Source organism: Pseudophryne corroboree, chromosome 2 (genome assembly GCF_028390025.1).
Source record: "Pseudophryne corroboree isolate aPseCor3 chromosome 2, aPseCor3.hap2, whole genome shotgun sequence".
Lineage (NCBI taxonomy): Eukaryota > Metazoa > Chordata > Amphibia > Anura > Myobatrachidae > Pseudophryne > Pseudophryne corroboree.
This window is the reverse complement of record NC_086445.1, coordinates 585292471-585319076: the sequence shown is the minus strand read 5'-3', so window position 1 is coordinate 585319076 and position 26606 is coordinate 585292471. Positions and strand designations below refer to the sequence as shown.

Sequence of the window (26606 nt, the reverse complement as noted above, 5' to 3'; positions counted from 1 at the left end):
GCCCAGAGAGATTCCACCATGTAGTTCACCTTCTTAAGTAGAAATTGTTTAGAATTGTTCTGACCGAGCCTTCCGACCTCAGAAGCCCGAAAAAGCTTGAATAACAGCTTTTATCCTTTTTTTTTTTTTGGGTGACCGGGACAGCAGGACAATGACCTGATCCTGACCCAACTCTTGTATGGCGTCGCCTACTACCTCCCCATCCAGGGGAGAATTGGAAAGGTATATTTGAAACATCAGTGAGGGGAATGGTCTGGAAACTCCAGTATGTTCCCCTAGGGACTCTATTCTCAAACTCACTGGTCCAAGTCCGTACCAGGACCGACTGAAGATTATTAGACGTGGTCCCACTGGATAGACCCAGCGACATGCTGTGGATGTGGTAGAAACAGAGAATGATTTCTGTTTCAGCGAACTTGAAAAGGCTGCTGACCTCTTACCTTTTCACCTTCCTCTACCTGCAAAGAAAGGGAAAAGCGTATCCATTCGGTCTAAATCACTGCATCGTACCAAAATGCATCACCAACCGTTGTGAGGGAACATAGGTCAAGAAGGTAGACTTACCAGTGGTATCTGCCGAGATCAACTTAACAAAGCCATCCCCAAACCAGGTTTCACCTTCATAGGAAAGATACTCCAGTCAGCCTCAGCATTCCATTGGTGAATCCACAACGCCCTCCTAGTCGAGACCACCATGGAAGTGGCCCGCGAAAACAAGAGTCCTATATCCCTTGTAGTCGCACGGCGGTATGCTGCAATGACAGACATAACTCATCTTAAGTTGCATACAGCTACTCCCCCATGCGCATGTAACGCAAGTATAAAATAACGTACATGCGGACACAGTATCACATATCTTCCTGCATACGATCCTTTGTGACAGGTCCCCGTGCAGAACAGGGGGTGACTCACCTTCTATCCATTGAGAAGGGCAAACTTTACCTCAGCATTCATTATAAATATCTTTATATACATACATATATACCTTCCAATGCACCTATACACACATATATCTATATCCACACATATCTAAAATATATATATATATATATATATATATATATATATATATACATACATACATATATATTTCCTTGTCAGGAACAGCAAGGTCCCTAGTGACGTTAATACGTTCTAATGTGTATAAACAGGTACTGAATGCCAATTTTTGAGGATCTGATCAGGAAACATTATGGTCGACCTAAGAAAGATTTTCGAGTCGATCTCAGGGAGTAGTAACTGGGCAAAATAACATTTTTGCGACCCTAAATGGTCTGAGAGAAATCTATTCTCTATTCTATGAATATGACTCCCACCATAAAATGATCACATCTGTGATCGTGCCACAGACCTATATAATCATACTATACATACATATTACATATAGGTATAGATCTATCTGATATGCATCATATTGTCCATATCCACCCAGTCAGATATTGTTGGTGCCGACAGGGACACCCCCCACGTCTGTGTCTCCCATATAGTTTTCTCTTGGGAAAAATATACCTCTACTGACATGTTGACATATTTACATGTACTAATTAACATCAGGAGTCGACAGCGCCGACATAGTCCTTCCCTTTGTGGCAGAGCCCTCAGCCTCAAATATGCCGACACACGTGTACCAAACACCCACCGACATTACACTGGCTATAAGCGATAGACCCCAGTACATTCTGTCATGGAAACACAGAAGGAGTTTACCAGCTCATTTTCCACAGCGCCCATGATACAGTGCTTTTATTTCACTTTATATCACACCAAACCACTGTGCCCCCCCCTCGTTTTCCACTCTGATCCATGCAGCAGTGTTTAGGAAGGACCAGCGTCTTTTGATGAGAAAATGGCGCTGAAAGTGCTAAGAGGGCTAAGCCACACCCCCTCACCGGCGCGCTTCAGCCCCGCTCAAATTCACATCTTTATACTGGCGGGGTCTATATTTTAGTGCCTAGGCACTTATAATACCAGTTTTAGAAGCTTCAGTGTCCATGCTGCCCAGGGCACCCCCCCTGCGCCCTGTCAGTGCCGCTGTGTGTGTGGGAGCAAGGCGCGCAGCGCGACTGCTGCGCGGTACCTCAACACTGAAGTCTTCTGCCGTCACTGAAGTCTTCTTTATACTCACCCGGCTTCTTACTTCTGGCTTCTGTGAGGGGGTGACGGCGCGGCTCCGGGAACAACCAGCTAGGCGCACCAAGTGATCGAACCCTCTGGAGCGAATGGTGTCCAGTAGCCTAAGAAGCAGAACCCTTAACTAAGAAGAAGTAGGTCTGACTTCTCTCCCCTCAGTCCCACGAAGCAGGGAGCCTGTAGCCAGCAGGTCTCCCTGAAAATAATAAACCTAACATAAAGTCTTTTCAGAGAAACGCAGTAGAGCTCCCCTAGTGTGTGATCAGTCTCTCTGGGCACAGAATCTAAACTGGAGTCTGGAGGAGGGGCATAGAGGGAGGAGCAGTTCACACCCAATCAAAGTCTTAAAGTGTGCCTATGTCTCCTGCGGATCCCGTCTATACCCCATGGTTCTTGAAGCATCCCCAGCATCCTCTAGGACGTATGAGAAATAGTCTAAAAACAAAAATCCTCTTTCGTTTGTGGACCTTTATCTTTGTTAAATAATTTGTAATATAGAGATAAGATAGAGGTAACTTGGTAAGCTAACTGCCAGGCATTAATAGTACAAAAGTAACATCAATCAGTTTCGAAAAAAGTGTTTTCTATATGGCTTAAAATTCAATATATTTTTCACTCTTAATAAAATAGTGATTTATATCTTGCCATCATTAACCACACTTGTTCCGCACAATAACAAAATACAGACTTTACTTTGAGCGGAGAAGCAACATTCTAAATATAGTGTAACCAATGCTGCTCAAAGAAATCTTAAATACCCCATCTGTCTAAGTGTGATGTGTCCCATAGCACTTTGCCCGTAGTTACTGCATGATGACCTTTTAGGCGCCGTTTATGTGCCACCTATATAGACAGCCTTGTACTCACAAATACCTCTCAGAGCCCTGATGAAGCCAATGGTGAAACGATCAGGTGCTGCTTCCTGGGTGTTTCATAAAACTGTGAACCTCTCTTTGTAAAAAGAAAAACTGTGTACACATCCTACAGTGTATTAATGTAATAGTGTTATACAAGTGCTGGTGTTCCCGGCACCGGCTATTTCTATCAGAGCCGAAGCACGGCGACGAAAACTCTATTAAACTTGGCAGCTGTAGCCCCACACACTTGCTGCATACATCCTTGTGTGAACCTTTCAGCTGCAGCTCCCACACTTGCCGCATAGGTCAGAGGCGGCTTATGGTGGAGAGAAAAATGGGAGGAATAGTACAAGCCGCTGAATAAAAGCAGCTTTAGAAATATGCCTCTAAATAATATATTTTGATTATAGGTGCAACTCATTGCCTCATGTCAAGGAAGGGACTATTACAGCACCAATAAATACACATTAATCAAGCCAATCCAATTTATGTGTAGTCTTCACGTACATTTGAGACGGCTTGTGTGAACCTTTCAACTGCTGCTCCCACACTCGCCACATAGATCAGAGGCGGCTTAAAAACGGGAGGGATAGTGCAAGCTGCTGAATAGAGGCAGCCCCAGAAATATGCTATTAAAATAATTATTCGGATTATAGGTGCAGTTCATTGCCCCATGTCAAGGAAGGGGCAATTATAGCTCCATTATAAATGCATTAAGCAAGCCAGTCCAATAAAGGTACTGTAATAGGGGAGGGAAATATACCCCCAAGCATGGTTTAGAACCATAAACCATAATTAGGGTGGCCAATCCCGGGATCCAGGCCAAAAATCGTCCAGGATTCAATCCCGGGATAATTGCGGGATCAGGCGGCCCTTTAATGCCGGGCAGCGTTGAGCGTCTGCTGCCTGGCTCCCTCCTCCTCCTGCGCAGCATGACCTCTAACTCTGAGGTCACACTGCGCAGTCACCATCCAGTCACCTGCCGCCGAGCCTGGAAAGCCGGGGAGAGGCGGACACAAAGTAAAAAAGCCAACCCCGGGATTGACCATTTTTCAGTCCCGATACCCGGGATTGAAAAAATGGCCCAGGATTAGCCACCCTAGCCATAATATGGACAGGGCACCTCAGTGACTTTGCAAGGATAAGAAACATCTATATCATATCGGTATACCTTCAGCTATCTGATTGAAAACCACATTGGAAAAGCTTGACTATATGAACAAGTGTTTGAATGGTGAAATATCCGAGGCAAAAAATAGGATTTTGGTACTTACCAGGTAAATCCTTTTCTTTGAATCCATAGGGGGCACTGGAGTACTCTTGGGATATGGACGGCTTTAGCAAGAACAGGGCACTGAATATTTAAATTTAGAACTCTCCTCCCCTCCATATCCCAGAGTACCTCAGTGTTTTTTACTGAGCCGAACAGGAGCTATAGAGAGGTTGACAATGGAGAATTACATATAACATAACGGACAACAATAAAGTTGACACATAACGTTACTGACAACTAAACAGTTGACACCATAACAGATAGAACTTGAAACTTTGAACCAGTCGGTGAGAATGTGTTACCATAAGATCCCCTGAACTTACCACAAACCAGGTAAAACTGCTCTGGGTGGGCGTCCAGTGCCCCCTATGGATTCAAAGAAAAGGATTTACCTGGTAAGTACCAAAATCCTATTTTCTTTTTCATCCACTAGGGTTCACTGGAGTACTCTTGGGACGTACCAAAGCTTCCCCCGTGGGCGTGAGAGCTGTTTGGCACCTGTAACACTAGGCGGCCAAAGCTGGATGCTGATGCCACAAACGTATCAAACTTGTAAAAGCGCACAAACGTGTGCACTGATTACCATGTAGCCGCACGGCAAAGCTGCGTCGTAGAAGCCCCACGACCAGCTGCCCATGAAGTTCCCACAGAACGTGTGGAATGAGCTGTTACTGATGTAGGCGGCTGTAACCTAGCATGAAGGTAAGCTTGACGTATAGTCAGTTTAATCCATCTGGATAAGTTCTGCTTAGAAGCTGGCCAACCCATCTTGGCAGCATCATAGAGAACAAACAACGTATCCGTCTTACGAACTGTAGACGTTCGGAATACATAAACGCGTACCACATCCAAAGTTCCAGAATCTTCTGTTAACACAGGAACTACTATTGGTTGATTGATGTGAAAAGATGACACTATCTTTGGCAAGAAAGCGGGATTCGTCCGAAGTTCCGCTCTGTCATCATGAAACACCAAATACGGTGTCTTGCATGACAAGGCACCCAAATCTGAAACACGCCTTGCCGAAGCTAAGGCTAGGAGAAAAATTGTTTTCCAAGTGAGAAACTTAATATCCACTTGTTGTAAGGGTTCAAAATATGAAGACTGTAAGAAATCTAAAACCAGATTAAAGTCCCATGGCGCTGTAGGTGGAATGAATGGAGGCTGTACTCTGAGGACACCTTGCAGAAAAGTGTGTACAGACGGCAATAGAGCCAATCATCTTTGAAAGTAAATTGACAAAGCAGATACCTGCACCTTTAGTGTAGATAAACGCGTCCTCCATCTAACCCCGTTTGTAGAAATAACAAAAGACGGGATAACTTGAAAGATGATGTCGGAAACTTCTGAGCTTCACACCAACCTATATAGGCACGCCAAATTCTGTAATAATTAGCTGCCGTAACTGGCTTCCTAGCTCGTAACATGGTTGGTATAACAGATTCTGGAATGCCCTCTGTTCTTAAGAGGGCGGTTTGAAAAAGCCACCCCGTCAAACGCAGCCGCGCTAAATCGGGGTAAAGGAACGGACCCTGTTGTAACAGGTCCGGACGTAGCGGGAGCGGCCAAGGATCGTCTGCGAGTAGTCCGCGGAGATCCGAGAACCTAGCTCTCCGAGGCCAATGAGGCGCCACTAGTATGACTGTGGCGGACTCTCTTTTGATCCGTTTTAGCAGAGGGAGCAGCGGAAACGGTGGAAACAGATACACGAGGCTGTACGGCCACGCGATTGTGAGAGCATCCACCACCACTGCCTTTGGATCTCGCGTTCTGGACACATACTGGGGCGTTTGGTGATTGTGGCGAGATGCCATCAGGTCCACTTGAAGGTAACCCCACCTCTGGACCAACATGTGAAACACTTCTGGATTTAATGCCCATTCTCCTGGATGAAAATCCCGACGGCTGAGATAATCCGCCTCCCAGTTGTCCACTCCCGGAATGAACACTGCCGACAATATCACCTGGTGATGCTCGGCCCATTTGAGGATTCGAGCTACTTCCCGCATTGCCATGCGGCTTCTCGTTCCTCCTTGTTTGTTGATGTACGCGACCGCCGTCGCGTTGTCTGACTGCACCTGGACAGTCTGAGACCGAAGCATGTGCACTGCTTGTCGTAGCGCATTGTAAATTGCCCGGAGTTCCAGGACATTTATAGACAGCAATCTTTCGTGATCCGCCCAGAGACCCTGGAGCTGACAATTTTGAACTACAGCTCCCCAACCTCTGAGTCTCGCGTCCGTCGTTAGAATTATCCAATTCCAGGCGCCGAACCGTTTCCCTGCGGTTAGATTGTGTACTTTGAGCCACCAGAGTAGAGATACCCTGGCCCGTGGCGACAACCTCACCCTGTGGTGAATCTGCAGATGCGAGCCCGACCACTGTGCGAGCACATCCAGTTGAAAAGGACGTGAGTGAAATCTTCCGAACTGAAGCGCTTCGAAAGCCGCCACCATTGTGCCTAAGAGGCGAATGCACAAATGTACCGAGACTGTGCGTGGCTTGAGCACTAATTGTACCAGATGACGAATAATCTGTACTTTCTGTTCTGGTAGGTAAATTCTTTGATTTACCGTATTGAGAATCATACCTAGGAATTGAAGTCGTTGAGACAGAATTAGATGCGATTTCTTGAAGTTGACAATCCAACCGTGCTGAACTAGTACATTGTATGTTAGCAACGCATGTTGGAGGAGCATCTGTTGAGATGGAGCTTTGATGAGCAGATCGTCCAAGTACGGAACTATTATCACTCCCAGGGATCTGAGATGAGCTATCATCACAGACATCACTTTGGTGAATACCCGAGGCGCTGACGAGAGGCCAAACGGTAGAGCCTGAAACTGGTAATGGTTCTGCCGTATCGCAAAACGCAAGATGAGGTGGCCAAATCGGAATGTGTAAGTACGCATCCTTGAGATCTAGCGCAATCATGAATTCCTGTGGCTCTAAACCTGCAATTACTGACCGCAGAGATTCCATCTTGAATCTGTAGTAAGTGACGTACTGATTGAGACCCTTTAAGTTCAATATTGGCCTGACGGAGCTATCCGGCTTTGGTACCACAAACAGACTGGAATAATAACCCTGACCTTGTTGGTGTACAGGGACCGGAATCAAAACTGCTGAATCCAGCAGGGACTGAATGGCAATTTGCAGAACCGCCCTCTTGTCGTCCGACAGAGGCAGTCCTGTCTTGACAAACCGCAGTGGCGGGAGACAGTCGAACTCTATTTTGTAACCTTTTAACACTAAATTGCGGATCCACCCATCTGTGGATGTCTGGAACCACGCCAAATGGAACGTCTGAAGGCGTGCTCCCACAGTTGGATATCCGAGACGGGCTGGGAGCCCGTCATGCCACTGGCTTGTCGGTGACCTTAGCGTCCTGACGACTGGTGTTGGTTTGTTGGAAACCACGTCCTCGACCGCGTCTACCAGGCGTGGCTGTTCCTCTACCACGGCCTCGAAAGGGCTGAGGTCTAAAGGATTTGAACGCCGGGCCAGAGTATTTCCGTCTAGGTACCGTTGGAGGCAATGGTAGGAAAACAGACTTTCCTCCCGTGGCCTCAGAAATCCATTTGTCCAATTCAGGACTAAACAACTTCTTGCCACCGTAAGGTAAAGCCTCTATACCTCTTTTGATCTCTGCCTCCACTTGCCAAGAACGCAGCCAGAGTGCTCGTCGTGCTGTAACTAGCGACGATGAAATGCGAGAAGTGAGCTGACAGACGTCAGTAGAAGCTGTACATAGATACTCAGCAGCTTCACAGATTTGATCAGTGAGAAGTATAAGGTGATCGTCATGTAGGGCAGACTTGAGTTCTGTTATCCATACTATCAGGGCCTTAGTTACCCAAATGCCAACCAACCCAGGTCTAAGCAACACTCCTGCTGCTATATACATGGACTTTAGCATAGCTTCTATTTTACGGTCTGAAGGATCTTTAAGCGTAGTAGCAGTTGGTACTGGTATGGTTAATTTCTTTGTAAGTTTTGACACAGACGAATCCACTATTGGCAGATTCTCCCATGTACATGTCACAGACTCTGGAAACGGGTAACTAGACTTAAATCTGCGAGGTATAGAAAACCGTTTATCTGGATTCTTCCGTGTTTCCACTAACATCTTATTAAGAGATTCCGAAACAGTAAAACACATTGGAGATCTCTGTCGTTTAGTAAAGACGACTTCATCATTTGTCAGAGGCTCCTCAGTTTTCGTAAACTTCAGAGACGGACGCACCTCTCTGATGAGATTATCAATGCCTGGGCTGTCAAAATCTTCACTATCTGACTGCTGGTCTAATTCGCCCTCCTCACCCTCATCTTGCGCAGTGAGGTCTGGCATAGAATCGTCAGAATGCAACATAGCAGAAACTGGTGAATCATAAGACAAATGAAATTTATCCCTTCTACCAAAAATGGACTTGGACTTTTGGCAAGGCTGAGACCCCTCCGGTAGTTCTAGCGGTCTCACCCTAGACTCAGATCTTGCCGCTTCCCGTTCTTGTCGAGCGGCGGCCAATTCTGATTGCAATCCAGCCATGACATCTGTTAGCATAGCCCATGGAGGGTCCGGTACTGAAACCGGAGCAGAAATTGTATCCGTAGCTGAATCCACAAAACATACTGTACATATGGTAGATCCATCCGGTAACACACTCTTACAGACATTGCAGTGAAACTGCTTTTTAGCTTTTGCTGGTGCCTTACTCATTATGCAGACAGACAATACAATATACAAAGACAGACCACTTGCAATACTCCGTAAAATAGTACTAAGGTGTGTGTAATATATATATATCTGGCCAAGTGCAGTGCACGTGGCCAGTAGTATATGAAATCTGATCCCAAATTCCCACTAACACCCCTGCACCTCCGGTGGAGTAGTGTGGTAGGGCAGGATCTTCCAAACTGAAAGAGAAACAGGATTGAACAGGAAGCATGGTTAAAATGGCCCCCATGCCATGCTTACTCTAATAATCACAGGTCAGGTTATAACACACATTTAAAGTCTACAACCTGTAACCAACTGCATTAAAAAGCAACCCTGTTAATATAGGCTTAAAAGCCTATGTAATTATACCACAACCCATGCAGCCTTCCCCCCCCCCTTTGCATGCGCGCTGCTGTGAGAAGAATCGTCCTCCCCCCCCCCCCCCCCCTCCTTGTACTCCGAGTACCGTCGTGAACCGGAGATCTTGCAGGGAGCCGGGGAGCCTGTATAGCGGCGGGACGCGGCGGTGGACTTCCAGTGGGGAGCGGGTGCCGGGCGGATCTGCGGCCGGCGCTGTGCACAGCGTGTGGAACTGTGAGCGGCTCTGGCGGCGGGCGGCAACTAGCAGGGAGCACTGGCGCGCACTAAACAACGTTCCCCACACAGCGGGGCGGCAGCGTGAGCTGACCGCCCCGTCCCCAGCATACCTGAACTCCTGTGGTGAGGGGCTATGACGGGGCTTCTTCTGTAAGCTCCGGCCAGCTTCCTGCAGGATGTCTGCTGTTGGCTGTGAGGGTGCTATTTTAGTGAGGACCGACACGCCAGTAGCTGCTTGTAGCAGCTTCCACTATCCCGGACCCACGCCTTTTGGAAGGGGGGAAGAAATGTGAATAAAGTGTTGTAAAAATAAAATATTCAAAATAGGTGTGGGAGCTCCACACAAGCCTTGTTGCTACTTCGAGCACAGAAAAAACACTGGGGTACTCTGGGATATGGAGGGGAGGAGAGTTCTAAATTTAAATATTCAGTGCCCTGTTCTTGCTAAAGCCGTCCATATCCCAAGAGTACTCCAGTGAACCCTAGTGGATGAAAAATAAAAAAGGATTGAATGGAAGGCTTGTGGTAGATGATATTGCACCAATACAGCACACAATATGGTAATGGAGAGTGTTATACATAATCAATATAATTTCTAAGCACATTGATATACCACCGGGGCGGGTCTATATATCCTTTACTAAAAATCAGTGAATACAGATTAAGAATATTTACAGTAAGGAGATCTATAAATAATCCCGTTGTACAGACACTTTACATGAATTGCACATCCCTGCCGAGTAATATAACAATAATACAAGTGCATATAATGGAAAAAAACTAAACAGCAACAAAGTATCACAGCAATGGATAAATTGTTGCATGTCAAGGAGACGGACATGTAGGATGACACTAGTGAAGCTAAAATAAGCAGAGTGTGTACAGGCTATTTAGCCTTTATAGATGTAATAAGGTTCACAGAAAAGATAAATAGCCGGAGATTTTAATGGTCTTATTCACATATTCTGTCTAATGTATATCAATAAAAGTTAAACAATTTTAGTGTATTACTAGGGTTCCAGTGTGCTCCTTTTATTTGAAACCTCTCTAGGCCCAATGCCTTACCCTGCCGTGCTCTCCCTGCTTGTTGGGGGAACCAGGGGAGAGGATGTATGACAGTTGATTTGGATTCAAGGACCTTACAGGTGGTTTCCCTTAAACTATTGTGATTTAATGCTGTGAAACTTTCAACAAATGAGACCACATGCTGCTGTATCAGGAGGAAGGTGGAGCTCCACAATCAGTGAAACTGTTTGCAACAAGTGACGACAGGTGTTTTGCAATGTGATCTTTCAGTAGAAAAAACACTGAGGTAAAGGTATGGTTTGATAGCCATCTCTAAACTGCTCAGACCCGTTTTAAGAACCATTTAAAGAACCGTTTCAAAAGCAGGTTTTGCGATGTGAAGGCAGCATTAGTCACAGGAAAAAAGGTTTAAAACATGACATGGAGTTCTATAAGGCAATGGTTGAGATACTAAACTATGGTGTAAACTAGAAGTTAAATAAACATTACATATTTCACTAGATAAACAGACAGATGAAATACTCACCACTGGTACAGTGACCGGCTGCTTAGCCATCCCTCCATAGGTTACCATTGTGCCACCGTAACTAAAAGACGATAAAATAAGAATTTACTTACCGATAATTCTATTTCTCGGAGTCCGTAGTGGATGCTGGGGTTCCTGAAAGGACCATGGGGAATAGCGGCTCCGCAGGAGACAGGGCACAAAAAAGTAAAGCTTTACTAGGTCAGGTGGTGTGCACTGGCCCCTCCCCCTATGACCCTCCTCCAGACTCCAGTTAGGTACTGTGCCCGGACGAGCATACACAATAAGGGAGGCATTTTGAATCCCGGGTAAGACTCATACCAGCCACACCAATCACACCGTACAACTTGTGATCTAAACCCAGTTAACAGTATGACAACAGAAAGGGCCTCTTAAAGATGGCTCCTTAACAATAACCCGAATTAGTTAACAATAACTATGTACAAGTATTGCAGATAATCCGCACTTGGGATGGGCGCCCAGCATCCACTACGGACTCCGAGAAATAGAATTATCGGTAAGTAAATTCTTATTTTCTCTATCGTCCTAAGTGGATGCTGGGGTTCCTGAAAGGACCATGGGGATTATACCAAAGCTCCCAAACGGGCGGGAGAGTGCGGATGACTCTGCAGCACCGAATGAGAGAACTCCAGGTCCTCCTTTGCCAGGGTATCAAATTTGTAAAATTTTACAAACGTGTTCTCCCCCGACCACGTAGCTGCTCGGCAGAGTTGTAATGCCGAGACCCCTCGGGCAGCCGCCCAAGATGAGCCCACCTTCCTTGTGGAGTGGGCTTTTACAGTTTTAGGCTGTGGCAGGCCTGCCACAGAATGTGCAAGTTGAATTGTGTTACAAATCCAACGAGCAATCGACTGCTTAGAAGCAGGTGCGCCCAACTTGTTGGGTGCATACAATATAAACAGCGAGTCAGATTTTCTGACTCCAGCCGTCCTTGCAATGTATATTTTTAAGGCTCTGACAACGTCCAACAACTTGGAGTCCTCCAAGTCGCTAGTGGCCGCAGGCACCACAATAGGTTGGTTCAGATGAAATGCTGATACCACTTTAGGGAGAAAATGCGGACGAGTCCGCAGTTCTGCCCTATCCGAATGGAAGATTAGATAAGGACTTTTATAAGATAAAGCCGCCAATTCAGATACTCTCCTGGCAGAGGCCAGGGCTAGTAACATAGTCACTTTCAATGTGAGATATTTCAAATCCACCTTTTTCAATGGTTCAAACCAATGGGATTTGAGGAAATCTAAAACTACATTTAGATCCCACGGTGCCACCGGAGGCACCACAGGAGGCTGTATATGCAGTACTCCCTTGACAAAAGTCTGGACCTCAGGGACAGAGGCCAATTCTTTTTGGAAGAATATTGACAGGGCCGAAATTTGAACCTTAATGGATCCCAATTTGAGACCCATAGATAATCCTGATTGCAGGAAATGTAGGAAACGACCCAGTTGGAATTCCTCCGTCGGAACCCTCCGATCCTCGCACCACGCTACATATTTTCGCCAAATGCGGTGATAATGTTTCACGGTGACTTCCTTCCGTGCCTTAATCAAGGTAGGAATGACTTCTTCTGGAATGCCTTTCCCTTTTAGGATCTGGCGTTCAACCGCCATGCCGTCAAACGCAGCCGCGGTAAGTCTTGAAAAAGACAGGGACCCTGCTGTAGCAGGTCCCTTCTCAGAGGTAGAGGCCACGGTTCGTCCGTGAGCATCTCTTGAAGTTCCGGATACCAAGTCCTTCTCGGCCAATCCGGAACCACTAGTATTGTTCTTACTCTTCTTTGCCGTATGATCTTCAATACCTTTGGTATGAGCGGCAGAGGAGGAAACACATACACTGACTGGTACACCCAAGGAGTTACCAGTGCGTCCACAGCTATTGCCTGTGGATCTCTTGACCTGGCGCAATATTTGTCCAGTTTCTTGTTGAGGCGAGACGCCATCATGTCTACAATTGGTCTTTCCCAACGGTCTATTAACATGTTGAAGACTTCTGGATGTAGACCCCACTCTCCCGGATGAAGATCGTGTCTGCTGAGGAAGTCTGCTTCCCAGTTGTCCACGCCCGGGATGAACACTGCTGACAGTGCTATCACGTGATTCTCCGCCCAGCGAAGAATCTTGGCAGCTTCTGCCATTGCACTCCTGCTTCTTGTGCCGCCCTGCCTGTTTACATGGGCGACCGCCGTGATGTTGTCCGACTGAATCAACACCGGCTTTCCTTGCAGGAGAAGTTCCGCCTGGCTTAGAGCATTGTAGATTGCTCTTAGTTCCAGAATGTTTATGTGAAGAGACTTTTCCAGACTCGTCCATACTCCCTGGAAGTTTCTTCCTTGTGTGACTGCTCCCCAGCCTCTCAGGCTGGCGTCCGTGGTCACCAGGATCCAATCCTGAATGCCGAATCTGCGGCCTTCTAATAGGTGAGCCTTCTGCAACCACCACAGAAGTGACACCCTTGTCTTTGGTGACAGGGTTATTCGCAGGTGCATCTGCAGATGCGACCCTGACCATTTGTCCAACAGATCCCTTTGGAATATTCTTGCATGGAATCTGCCGAATGGAATTGCTTCGTAAGAAGCCACCATTTTTCCCAGGACTCTTGTGCATTGATGTACTGACACTTTTCCTGGTTTTAGGAGGTTCCTGACCAGATCGGATAACTCCTTGGCTTTTTCCTCTGGAAGGAAAACCTTTTTCTGAACCGTGTCCAGAATCATTCCTAGGAACAGCAGACGAGTTGTCGGGATTAAATGGGATTTTGGAATATTCAGAATCCACCCGTGTTGTCTTAGCACCTCTTGAGATAGTGCTAAAGCTGTCTCCAGCTGTTCTCTGGACCTTGCCCTTATTAGGAGATCGTCCAAGTATGGGATAACTAATACGCCTTTTCTTCGAAGAAGAATCATCATCTCGGCCATTACCTTGGTAAAGACCCGAGGCGCCGTGGACAATCCGAACGGCAGCGTCTGAAACTGATAGTGACAGTTTTGAACAATGAACCTGAGGTACCCCTGGTGTGCGGGGTAAATCGGAACGTGTAGATACGCATCCTTGATGTCCAAGGATACCATAAAGTCCCCTTCTTCCAGGTTCGCTATCACTGCTCTGAGTGACTCCATCTTGAACTTGAACTTTTTTATGTAGAGGTTCAAGGACTTCAGATTTAGAATAGGCCTTACCGAGCCATCCGGCTTCGGTACCACAAATAGAGTGGAATAATACCCCTTTCCTTGTTGTAATAGGGGTACTTTGACTATCACCTGCTGAGCGTACAGCTTGTGAATGGCTTCCAACACCCTCTCCCTTTCGGAAGAGACGGTTGGTAAGGCAGACTTCAGGAAACGATGAGGAGGATCCGTCTCTAATTCCAACCTGTACCCCTGAGATATTATCTGCAGGATCCAGGGGTCTACCTGCGAGTGAGCCCACTGCGCGCTGTAATTTTTGAGACGGCCCCCCACTGTCCCCGAGTCCGCTTGAGAGGCCCCAGCGTCATGCTGAGGTTTTTGCAGGAGCCGGGGAGGGCTTCTGTTCCTGGGAAGGAGCTGCCTGTTGGTGTCTCTTCCCTCTTCCTCTGCCTCGTGGCAGGTACGACAAGCCCTTTGCTCTCTTATTTTTGTAGGAGCGAAAAGGCTGCGGTTGAAAGGTCGGTGCCTTTCTCTGTTGGGGAGTGACTTGAGGTAAAAAAGTGGATTTCCCGGCAGTAGCCGTGGCCACCAAGTCTGATAGACCAACTCCAAATAACTCCTCCCCTTTATACGGCAAAACCTCCATGTGACGTTTTGAATCCGCATCGCCTGTCCACTGTCGTGTCCATAAGGCTCTTCTGGCTGAAATGGACATAGCACTCACCCGAGATGCCAGTGTGCAAATATCCCTCTGTGCATCACGCATATAGATAAATGCATCCTTTATTTGTTCTAACGACAGTAAAACATTGTCCCTATCTAGGGTATCAATATTTTCAATCAGGGATTCTGACCAAACTACTCCAGCACTGCACATCCAGGCAGTTGCTATAGCTGGTCGTAGTATAACACCTGCATGTGTGTATATATTCTTTTGAATAACTTCCATCTTTCTATCTGATGGATCCTTAAGTGCGGCCGTCTCAGGAGAGGGTAACGCCACTTGTTTGGATAAGCGTGTGAGCGCCTTGTCCACCTTAGGGGGTGTTTCCCAGCGCGCCCTAACCTCTGGCGGGAAAGGGTATAATGCCAATAACTTTTTTGAAATTATCAACTTTTTATCAGGAGCAACCCACGCTTCATCACACACGTCATTTAATTCTTCTGATTCAGGAAAAACTGTTTGTAGTTTTTTCACACCATACATAATACCCTGTTTTACGGTATCTGTAGTATCAGCTAAATGTAACGTCTCCTTCATTGCCAAAATCATATAACGTGTGGCCCTACTGGAAAATACGTTTGAATTTCTACCGTCGTCACTGGAATCAGTGCCCGTGTCTGGGTCTGTGTCGACCGACTGAGGCAAAGGGCGTTTTACAGCCCCTGACGGTGTTTGAGGCGCCTGGACAGGCATTAATTGATTGTCCGGCCGCCTCATGTCCTCAACTGACTGTTTAAGGGAAGATAAACCATCACGTAATTCCACAAATAAAGGCATCCATTCTGGTGTCGACCCCCTGGGGGGTGACATCTGCATATTTGGCAATTGCTCCGCCTCCACACCAATATCGTCCTCATACATGTCGACACCACGTACCGACACACACCGCAAACTCACAGGGAATGCTCTAATGAAGACAGGACCCACTAGCCCTTTTGGGGAGACAGAGGGAGAGTCTGCCAGCACACACCACAAAGCGCTATATATACAAGGGATATCCTTATATTAAGTGCTCCCTTATAGCTGCTTTAATATATATATATATAGCCATTAATGTGCCCCCCCTCTCTGTTTTACCCTGTTTCTGTAGTGCAGTGCAGGGGAGAGACCTGGGAGCCGTTCTGACCAGCGGAGCTGTGACAGAAAATGGCGCCGTGTGCTGAGGAGATAGGCCCCGCCCCTTTTTCGGCGGGTTCTTCTCCCGCTATTTTTCCAGTCAGGCAGGGGTTAAATATCTCCATATAGCCCCTATGGGCTATATGTGAGGTATTTTTAGCCTTGTATAAGGTTTATATTTGCCTCTCAGAGCGCCCCCCCCCCAGCGCTCTGCACCCTCAGTGACTGCCCAGTGAAGTGTGCTGAGAGGAAAATGGCGCACAGCTGCAGTGCTGTGCGCTACCTTATGAAGACTGAGGAGTCTTCAGCCGCCGGTTTCCGGACCTCTTCACGCTTCAGCATCTGCAAGGGGGTCGGCGGCGCGGCTCCGGGACCGGACTCCACGGCTGGGCCTGTGTTCGATCCCTCTGGAGCTAATGGTGTCCAGTAGCCAAGCAGCAAATCCACTCTGCATGCAGGTGAGTTTACTACTTTCCCCCTAAGTCCCACGTTGCAGTGATCCTGTTGCCAGCAGGACTCACTGTAAAGAAAAAAACCTAAACTAAACTTTCTCTAAGCAGCTCTTTAGGAGAGCCACCTAGATTGCACCCTTCTCGTTCGGGCACAAAATCTAACTGGAGTCTGGAGGAGGGTCATAGGGGGAGGGGCCAGTGCACACCACCTGACCTAGTAAAGCTTTACTTTTTTGTGCCCTGTCTCCTGCGGAGCCGCTATTCCCCATGGTCCTTTCAGGAACCCCAGCATCCACTTAGGACGATAGAGAAAAGATGTTACACACTGTAACTATGTGATAGTTAGGCTAGTTTGGACTGAGTGATCATTTTGGTTCAATTTGTAAAAATAAATCTATTCTGATTCCACTATATGTCTTGCATATTAAAGTTTCAATAGTTCTATTAATCAGTAAAGCAGACAGAGGACCCAGTCACAACCACTGTCTCCTCCCACACCTTCTTACCTATAACTATTCTATGTATCAATATGAATAAGAATACTTACGCCAAATGGCGCAACATTTCAGTTGTGCTTTTTCCACCAACACAGTTTAATGCCAGTCGGGGGCGAGGGCAGGTCTGTAAGAGACAGAATATGAAAAGAGCCTCCAGATGGAGACCAGTATGAGTTGGCAAGGATGAGTTGCCTTACCTTAAACAGATCCTTCATCTCTGGCTTACGCAGTTGGTCTTCAGTGATAACATGATCAGCACCTAACTCATGAAGTCTATGCACCAAGCTCTGTAGCTCTGTCCTGCAGATACATATAGATATGCTTCACTATAGAAATCTTCTGATTGATACATGCGCTATTCATAGTTATTGCAGAGACTAGCCCGGGAACTTTAACTTGTCAGTCGGATATACATGACTTAACTACGGTGATAAAAAGTGCTTTGAAATACTGTATAACAGGGACATTCTAACATACAGTTTGTCAATTCTACCATGTCTCTATCACCGTTACAGGAATTTCTGTACATACCTATCTCGCACAATGTTAATAGTGGTGATGCCCAGGGATGCAGCAAGCTGTATAACGGCCTGACCCACACTACTATTGCTGGCATTCTGTATTACTGAGTCACCTGGTAAAGAGGAAAAAGGAAAGAGAAATAAAAAGAAAAAATAAGAATTTACTCACCGGTAATTCTATTTCTCGTAGTCCGTAGTGGATGCTGGGAACTCCGTAAGGACCATGGGGAATAGCGGGCTCCGAAGGAGGCTGGGCACTCTAGAAAGATTTATGACTACCTGGTGTGCACTGGCTCCTCCCACTATGACCCTCCTCCAAGCCTCAGTTAGGACACTGTGCCCGGACGAGCAGACATAATAAGGAAGGATTTAGAATCCCGGGTAAGACTCTTACCAGCCACACCAATCACACCGTACAACTCGTGATACTATATCCAGTTTGACAGTATGAAAACAACTGAGCCTCTCAACAGATGGCTCAACAATAACCCTTTAGTTAACAATAACTATTTACAAGTATTGCAGACAATCCACACTTGGGATGGGCGCCCAGCATCCACTACGGACTACGAGAAAATAAGAATTTACTTACCGATAATTCTATTTCTCGGAGTCCGTAGTGGATGCTGGGGTTCCTGAAAGGACCATGGGGAATAGCGGCTCCGCAGGAGACAGGGCACAAAAAGTAAAGCTTTAGGATCAGGTGGTGTGCACTGGCTCCTCCCCCTATGACCCTCCTCCAAGCCTCAGTTAGGTACTGTGCCCGGACGAGCGTACACAATAAGGAAGGATTTATGAATCCCGGGTAAGACTCATACCAGCCACACCAATCACACTGTACAACCTGTGATCTGAACCCAGTTAACAGTATGATAACAGCGGAGCCTCTGAAAAGATGGCTCACAACAATAATAACCCGATTTTTGTAACTATGTACAAGTAATGCAGATAATCCGCACTTGGGATGGGCGCCCAGCATCCACTACGGACTCCGAGAAATAGAATTATCGGTAAGTAAATTCTTATTTTCTCTATCGTCCTAGTGGATGCTGGGGTTCCTGAAAGGACCATGGGGATTATACCAAAGCTCCCAAACGGGCGGGAGAGTGCGGATGACTCTGCAGCACCGAATGAGAGAACTCCAGGTCCTCCTTAGCCAGGGTATCAAATTTGTAGGATTTTACAAACGTGTTTGTCCCTGACTAAATAGCCGCTCGGCAAAGTTGTAAAGCCGAGACCCCTCGGGCAGCCGCCCAAGATGAGCCCACCTTCCTTGTGGAATGGGCATTTACATATTTTGGCTGTGGCAGGCCTGCCACAGAATGTGCAAGCTAAATTGTATTACACATCCAACTAGCAAAAGTCTGCTTAAAAGCAAGAGCACCCAGTTTGTTGGGTGCATACAGGATAACAGCAAGTCAGTTTTCCTGACTCCAGCCGTCCTGGAACCTATATTTTCAGGGCCCTGACCACATCTAGCAACTTGGAGTCCTCCAAGTCCCTAGTAGGCGCAAGACACCACAATAAGCTGGTTCAGGTGAAACACTGACACCACCTTAGGGAGAGAACTGGGGACGAGTCCGCAGCTCTGCCCTGTCCGAAAGGACAAACAGATATGGGCTTTTTTGAGAAAAAAAACCCACCAATTTGACACTCGCCTGGTCCAGGCCAGGTCCAAGAGCATGTTCACTTTTCATGTGAGATGCTTCAATCCACAGATTTGACTGGTTTTAAACCAATGTGTTTTGAGGAATCCCAGAACTACGTTGAGATCCCACAGTGTCACTGGAGGCACAAAAGGGGGTTGTATATGCAATACTCCCTTGACAAACTTCTGGACTTCAGGAACTGAAGCCAATTCTTTCTGGAAGAAAAATCGACAGGGCCGAAATTTGAACCTTAATGGACCCCAATTTGAGGCCCATAGACACTCCTGTTTGCAAGAAATGCAGGAATCGACCGAGTTGAAATTTCTTCGTGGGGCCTTCCTGGCCTCACACCACGCAACATATTTTCGCCACATGTGGTGATAATGTTGTGCGGTCACCTCCTTTCTGGCTTTGACCAGGGTAGGAATGACCTCTTCCTGAATGCCTTTTCCCTTAGGATCCGGCGTTCCACCGCCATGCCGTCAAACGCAGCTGCGGTAAGTCTTGGAACAGACATGGTACTTGCTGAAACAAGTCCCTTCTTAGCGGCAGAGGCCATAAGTCCTCTGTGAGCATCTCTTGAAGTTCCGGGTACCAAGTCCTTCTTGGCCAATCCGGAGCCATGAGTATAGTTCTTACTCCTCTACGTCTTATAATTCTCAGTACCTTAGGTATGAAAAGCAGAGGATGGAACACATACACCGACTGGTACACCCACGGTGTTACCAGACCGTCCACAGCTATTGCCTGAGGGTCTCTTAAGCTGGCGCAATACCTGTCCCGTTTTTTGTTCAGACGGGACGCCATCATGTCCACCTTTGGTAATTCCCAACGGTTTACAATTATGTGGAAAACTTCCCCATGAAGTTCCCACTCTGCCGGGTGGAGGTCGTGCCTACTGAGGAAGTCTGCTTCCCAGTTTCCATTCCCGGAATGAAACACTGCTGACAGTGCTATCACATGATTTTCCGCCCAGCGAAAAGTCCTTGCAGTTTTTGCCACTGCCCTCCTGCTTCTTGTGCCGCCCTGTCTATTTACGTGGGCGACTGCCGTGATGTTTTATCCCACTGGATCAATACCGGCTGACCTTGAAGCAGAGGTCTTGCTAAGCTTAGAGCATTATAAATTTACCCTTAGCTATATTTATGTGGAGAAAAATCTCCAGACTTGATCACACTCCCTGGAAATTTTTTCCTTGTGTGACTGCTCCCCAGCCTCTCGGGCTGGCCTCCGTGGTCACCAACATCCAAAACTGAATGCCGAATCTGCGGCCCTCTAGAAGATGAGCACTCTGTAACCACCACAGGAGAGACACCCTTGTCCTTGGATATAGGGTTATCCGCTGATGCATCTGAAGATGCGATCCGGACCATTTGTCCAGCAGATCCCACTGAAAAGTTCTTGCATGAAATCTGCCGACTGGAATTGCTTCGAAGGAAGTCACCATTTTTTTACCATGGCCCTTGTGCAATGATGCACTGATTTTAGGAGGTTCCTGACTAGCTCGGATAACTCCCTGGCTTTCTCTTCCGGGAGAAACACCTTTTTCTGGACTGTGTCCAGAATCATCCCTAAGCACAGGAGACTTGTTGTTGGGATCAGCTGCGATTTTGGAATATTTAGAATCCACCCCTGCTGTTGTAACAGTATCCGAGATAGTGCTACTCCGACCTCCAACTGTTCCCTGGACTTTGCCCTTATCAGGAGATCGTCCAAGTAAGGGATAATTAAGACGCCTTTTCTTCGAAGAAGAACCATCATTTCGGCCATTACCTTGGTAAAGACCCGGGGTGCCGTAGACAATCCAAACGGCAGCGTCTGAAACTGATAGTGACAGTTCTGTACCACGAACCTGAGGTACCCTTAGTGATAAGGGCAAATTTGGGACATGGATCCCGGTTCGTTATCACTGCTCTGAGTGACTCCATCTTGATTTGAACCTTTGTAAGTGTTCAAATTTTTTTAGATTTAGAATAAGTCTCACCTAGCCTTCTGGCTTCAGTACCACAATATAGTGTGGAATAATACCCCTTTTCTTGTTGTAGGAGGGGTCATTTAATTATCACCTGCTGGGAATACAGCTCGTGAATTTTTCCCCATACTGCCTCCTTGTCGGAGGGAGACCTTGGTAAAGCAGACTTCAGGAGCCTGCGCAGGGGAAACGTCTCGACATTCCAAACTGTACCCCTGGGATACTACTTGTAGGATCCAGGGGTCCTGTACAGTCTCAGCGTCATGCTGAGAGCTTGTCAGAAGCGGTGGAACGCTTCTCTTCCTGGGAATGGGCTGCCTGCTGCAGTCTTCTTCCCTTTCCTCTATCCCTGGGCAGATATGACTCTTATAGGGACGAAAGGACTGAAGCTGAAAAGACGGTGTCTTTTTCTGCAGAGATGTGACTTAGGGTAAAAACGGTGGATTTTCCAGCAGTTGCCGTGGCCACCAGGTCCGATGGACCGACCCCAAATAACTCCTCTTCCTTTATACGGCAATACACCTTTGTGCCGTTTGGAATCTGCATCACCTGACCACTGTCGTGTCCATAAACTTCTTCTGGCAGATATGGACATCGCACTTACTCTTGATGCCAGAGTGCAAATATCCCTCTGTGCATCTCGCATATATAGAAATACATCCTTTAAATGCTCTATAGTCAATAAAATACTGTCCTTGTCAAGGGTATCAATATTTTTAGTCAGGGAATCCGACCAAGCCACCCCAGCTCTGCACATCCAGGCTGAGGCGATCGCTGGTCGCAGTATAACACCAGTATGTGTGTATATACTTTTTATGATATTTTTCCAGCCTCCTGTCAGCTGGCTCCTTGAGGACGGCCCTATCTATAGACGGTACCGCCACTTGTTCTGATAAGCGTGTGAGCGCCTTATCCACCCTAAGGGGTGTTTCCCAACGCGCCCTAACTTCTGGCGGGAAAGGGTATACCGCCCATATTTTCTATCGGGGGGAACCCACGCATCATCACACACTTCATTTAATTTATCTGATTCAGGAAAAACTACGGTAGTTTTTTCACATCCCACATAATACCCTCTTTTGTGGTACTTGTAGTATCAGAAATATGTAACACCTCCTTCATTTCCCTTAACGTGTGGCCCTAATAAGGAATACGTTTGTTTATTCACCGTCGACACTGGATTCAGTGTCCCTGTCTGTGTCGACCGACTAAAGTAAACGGGCGTTTTAAAAACCCCTGAAGGTGTTTTTGAGACGTCTGGACCGGTACTAATTGTTTGTCGGCCGTCTCATGTCGTCAACCGACCTTGGCGCGTGTTGACATTATCACGTAATTCCCTAAATAAGCCATCCATTCCGGTGTCGACTCCCTAGAGAGTGACATCACCATTACAGGCAATTGCTCCGCCTCCTCACCAACATCGTCCTCATACATGTCGACACACACGTACCGACACACAGCACACACACAGGGAATGCTCTGATAGAGGACAGGACCCACTAGCCCTTTGGAGAGACAGAGGGAGAGTTTGCCAGCACACACCAAAAACGCTATAATTATATAGAGACAACCTTATATAAGTGTTTTCCCTTATAGCATCTTTTTTATATATTTCTAACGCCAAATTAGTGCCCCCCCTCTCTGTTTTAACCCTGTTTCTGTAGTGCAGTGCAGGGGAGAGCCTGGGAGCCTTCCCTCCAGCCTTTCTGTGAGGGAAAAAGGCGCTGTGTGCTGAGGAGATAGGCCCCGCCCCTTTTTCGGCGGCCTCGTCTCCCGCTCTTAACGGATTCTGGCAGGGGTTAAATATCTCCATATAGCTATATGTGAGGTATTTTTAGCCAAAAAAGGTTTTCATTTGCCTCCCAGGGCGCCCCCCTCCCAGCGCCCTGCACCCTCAGTGACTGCCGTGTGAAGTGTGCTGAGAGGAAAATGGCGCACAGCTGCAGTGCTGTGCGCTACCTTAAGAAGACTGAGGAGTCTTCTGCCGCCGATTCTGGACCTCTTCTCGTTTCAGCATCTGCAAGGGGGCCGGCGGCGAGGCTCCGGTGACCATCCAGGCTGTACCTGTGATCGTCCCTCTGGAGCTAATGTCCAGTAGCCAAGAAGCCAATCCATCCTGCACGCAGGTGAGTTCACTTCTTCTCCCCTAAGTCCCTCGTTGCAGTGATCCTGTTGCCAGCAGGACTCACTGTAAAATAAAAAACCTAAGCTAAACTTTTCTAAGCAGCTCTTTAGGAGAGCCACCTAGATTGCACCCTTCTCGGCCGGGCACAAAAATCTAACTGAGGCTTGGAGGAGGGTCATAGGGGGAGGAGCCAGTGCACACCACCTGATCCTAAAGCTTTACTTTTTGTGCCCTGTCTCCTGCGGAGCCGCTATTCCCCATGGTCCTTTCAGGAACCCCAGCATCCACTAGGACGATAGAGAAATAGAATTACCGGTGAGTAAATTCTTATTTTCTCTGACGTCCTAGTGGATGCTGGGAACTCCGTAAGGACCATGGGGATTATACCAAAGCTCCCAAACGGGCGGGAGAGTGCGGATGACTCTGTAGCACCGAATGAGAGAACTCCAGGTCCTCCTCCGCCAGGGTATCAAATTTGTAGAATTTTGCAAACGTGTTTGCCCCTGACCAAGTAGCTGCTCGGCAAAGTTGTAAAGCCGAGACCCCTCGGGCAGCCGCCCAAGATGAGCCCACCTTCCTTGTGGAATGGGCATTTACAGATTTTGGCTGTGGTATGCCTGCCACAGAATGTGCAAGCTGAATTGTACTACAAATCCAGCGAGCAATAGACTGCTTAGAAGCAGGAGCACCCAGCTTGTTGGGTGCATACAGGATAAACAGCGAGTCAGATTTTCTGACTCCAGCCGTCCTGGAAACATATATTTTCAGGGCCCTGACAACGTCTAGCAACTTGGAGTCCTCCAATTCACTAGTAGCCGCCGGCACCACAATAGGCTGGTTCAGGTGAAACGCTGACACCACCTTAGGGAGAAATTGGGGACGAGTCCTCAACTCTGCCCTATCCATATGGAAAATCAGATAAGGGCTTTTACATGATAAAGCCGCCAATTCTGACACTCGCCTGGCTGAAGCCAAGGCTAATAACATGACCACTTTCCACGTGAGATATTTCAGATCCACGGTTTTTAGTGGCTCAAACCAATGTGATTTTAAGAAACTCAACATCACGTTGAGATCCCAAGGTGCCACAGGAGGCACAAACGGGGGCTGAATATGCAGCATGCCTTTTACAAAAGTCTGAACTTCAGGTACTGAAGCTAGTTCTTTTTGAAAGAAAATCGACAGAGCCGAGATCTGTACTTTAATGGAGCCTAGTTTTAGGCCCATATCCACTCCTGCTTGCAGGAAATGCAGAAATCGACCTAGTTGAAATTCCCCTGTTGGGGCCTTATTGGCCTCGCACCATGCAACATATTTTCGCCATATGCGGTGATAATGCGTTGCCGTAACATCTTTCCTGGCCTTAATAAGCGTAGGAATGACTTCTTCCGGAATACCCTTTTCCTTTAGGATCCGGTGTTCAACCGCCATGCCGTCAAACGCAGCCGCGGTAAGTCTTGGAACAGACAGGGCCCCTGCTGTATCAGGTCCTGTCTGAGCGGTAGAGGCCACGGGTCCTCTGAGAGCATCTCTTGAAGTTCCGGGTAGCACGCTCGTCTTGGCCAATCCGGAACCACGAGAATTGTGTTTACTCCTCGCTTTCTTATTATTCTCAATACCTTTGGAATGAGAGGCAGAGGAGGGAACACATAAACCGACTGGTACACCCACGGTGTCACTAGAGCGTCCACAGCTATCGCCTGAGGGTCCCTTGACCTGGCGCAATATCTTTTTAACTTTTTGTTGAGACGGGACGCCATCATGTCCACCTGTGGTTTTTCCCAACGGTTTACCAGCATCTGGAAGACTTCTGGGTGAAGTCCCCACTCTCCCGGGTGGAGGTCGTGTCTGCTGAGGAAGTCTGCTTCCCAGTTGTCCACTCCCGGAATGAACACTGCTGACAGTGCTAGTACATGATTCTCCGCCCATCGGAGAATTCTTGTGGCTTCTGCCATCGCCATCCTGCTTCTTGTGCCGCCCTGTCGATTTACATGGGCGACTGCCGTGATGTTGTCTGACTGGATCAGCACCGGCTGGTGTAGGAGCAGGGCTTTTGCTCGACTTAAGGCATTGTAGATGGCCCTTAGTTCCAGAATATTTATGTGAAGGGAAGTCTCCTGACTCGACCATAGTCCTTGGAAGTTTCTTCCCTGTATGACTGCCCCCCAGCCTCGAAGGCTGGCATCCGTGGTCACCAGGACCCAGTCCTGTATTCCGAACCTGCGGCCCTCTAGAAGATGGGCACTCTGCAGCCACCACAGTAGAGACACCCTGGTTCTTGGAGACAGGGTTATTAAGCGATGCATCTGAAGATGCGATCCGGACCACTGGTCCAACAGGTCCCACTGAAAGATTCTGGCATGGAACCTGCCGAAGGGAATTGCTTCGTAAGAAGCCACCATCTTTCCCAGGACCCGTGTGCAGCGATGCACTGATACCTGTTTTGGTTTCAGGAGGTCTCTGACTAGAGATGACAACTCCCTGGCTTTCTCCTCCGGGAGAAACACTTTCTTCTCGACTGTATCCAGAATCATACCCAGGAACAGTAGCCGTGTCGTCGGAACCAGCTGTGACTTTGGGATATTCAGAATCCAGCCGTGCTGGTGCAGCACCTCCTGAGATAGTGCTACTCCCACCAACAACTGTTCCTTGGACCTCGCTTTTATTAGGAGATCGTCCAAGTACGGGATAATTAAAACTCCCTTCCTTCGAAGGAGTATCATCATTTCCGCCATAACCTTGGTAAATACCCTCGGTGCCGTGGACAGTCCAAACGGCAGCGTCTGGAATTGGTAATGGCAATCCTGTACCACAAATCTGAGGTACTCCTGGTGAGGATGGTAAATGGGGACATGCAAGTAAGCATCCTTGATGTCCAGGGATACCATGTAATCCCCCTCGTCCAGGCTTGCAATAACCGCCCTGAGCGATTCCATCTTGAACTTGAATTTCTTTATGTACGTGTTCAAGGCTTTCAAATTTAGAATGGGTCTCACCGAACCGTCCGGTTTCGGTACCACAAATAGTGTGGAATAATAACCCCGGCCTTGTTGAAGTAGGGGTACCTTGATTATCACCTGCTGGGAATACAGCTTGTGAATTGCCGCTAGCACCGCCTCCCTGTCTGAGGGAGCAATCGGCAAGGCAGATTTTAGGAACCGGTGGGGTGGGGACGCCTCGAATTCCAGCTTGTACCCCTGAGATACTATTTGCAGGATCCAGGGATCCACCTGTGAGCGAACCCACTGATCGCTGAAATTTTTGAGGCGACCC

At 47.5% G+C, this 26606-nt stretch overlaps 1 protein-coding gene across 3 annotated transcripts in view; it reads right to left on the bottom strand.

Annotated features, from left to right (window-relative positions):
• MECR (mitochondrial trans-2-enoyl-CoA reductase) overlaps positions 1-26606 on the bottom strand; it is a 116289-nt gene that overhangs the window by 23912 nt on the left and 65771 nt on the right. For all 3 annotated transcript variants that reach the window (XM_063954515.1, XM_063954524.1, XM_063954523.1), the window contains exons 5-8: positions 17598-17700; positions 17264-17366; positions 17117-17190; positions 11130-11190 (exon numbers count right to left, since the gene is read on the bottom strand). In XM_063954515.1, coding sequence (XP_063810585.1) covers positions 11130-11190; positions 17117-17190; positions 17264-17366; positions 17598-17700 — 341 coding nt within the window. The remainder of the gene's footprint in view (positions 1-11129; positions 11191-17116; positions 17191-17263; positions 17367-17597; positions 17701-26606) is intronic.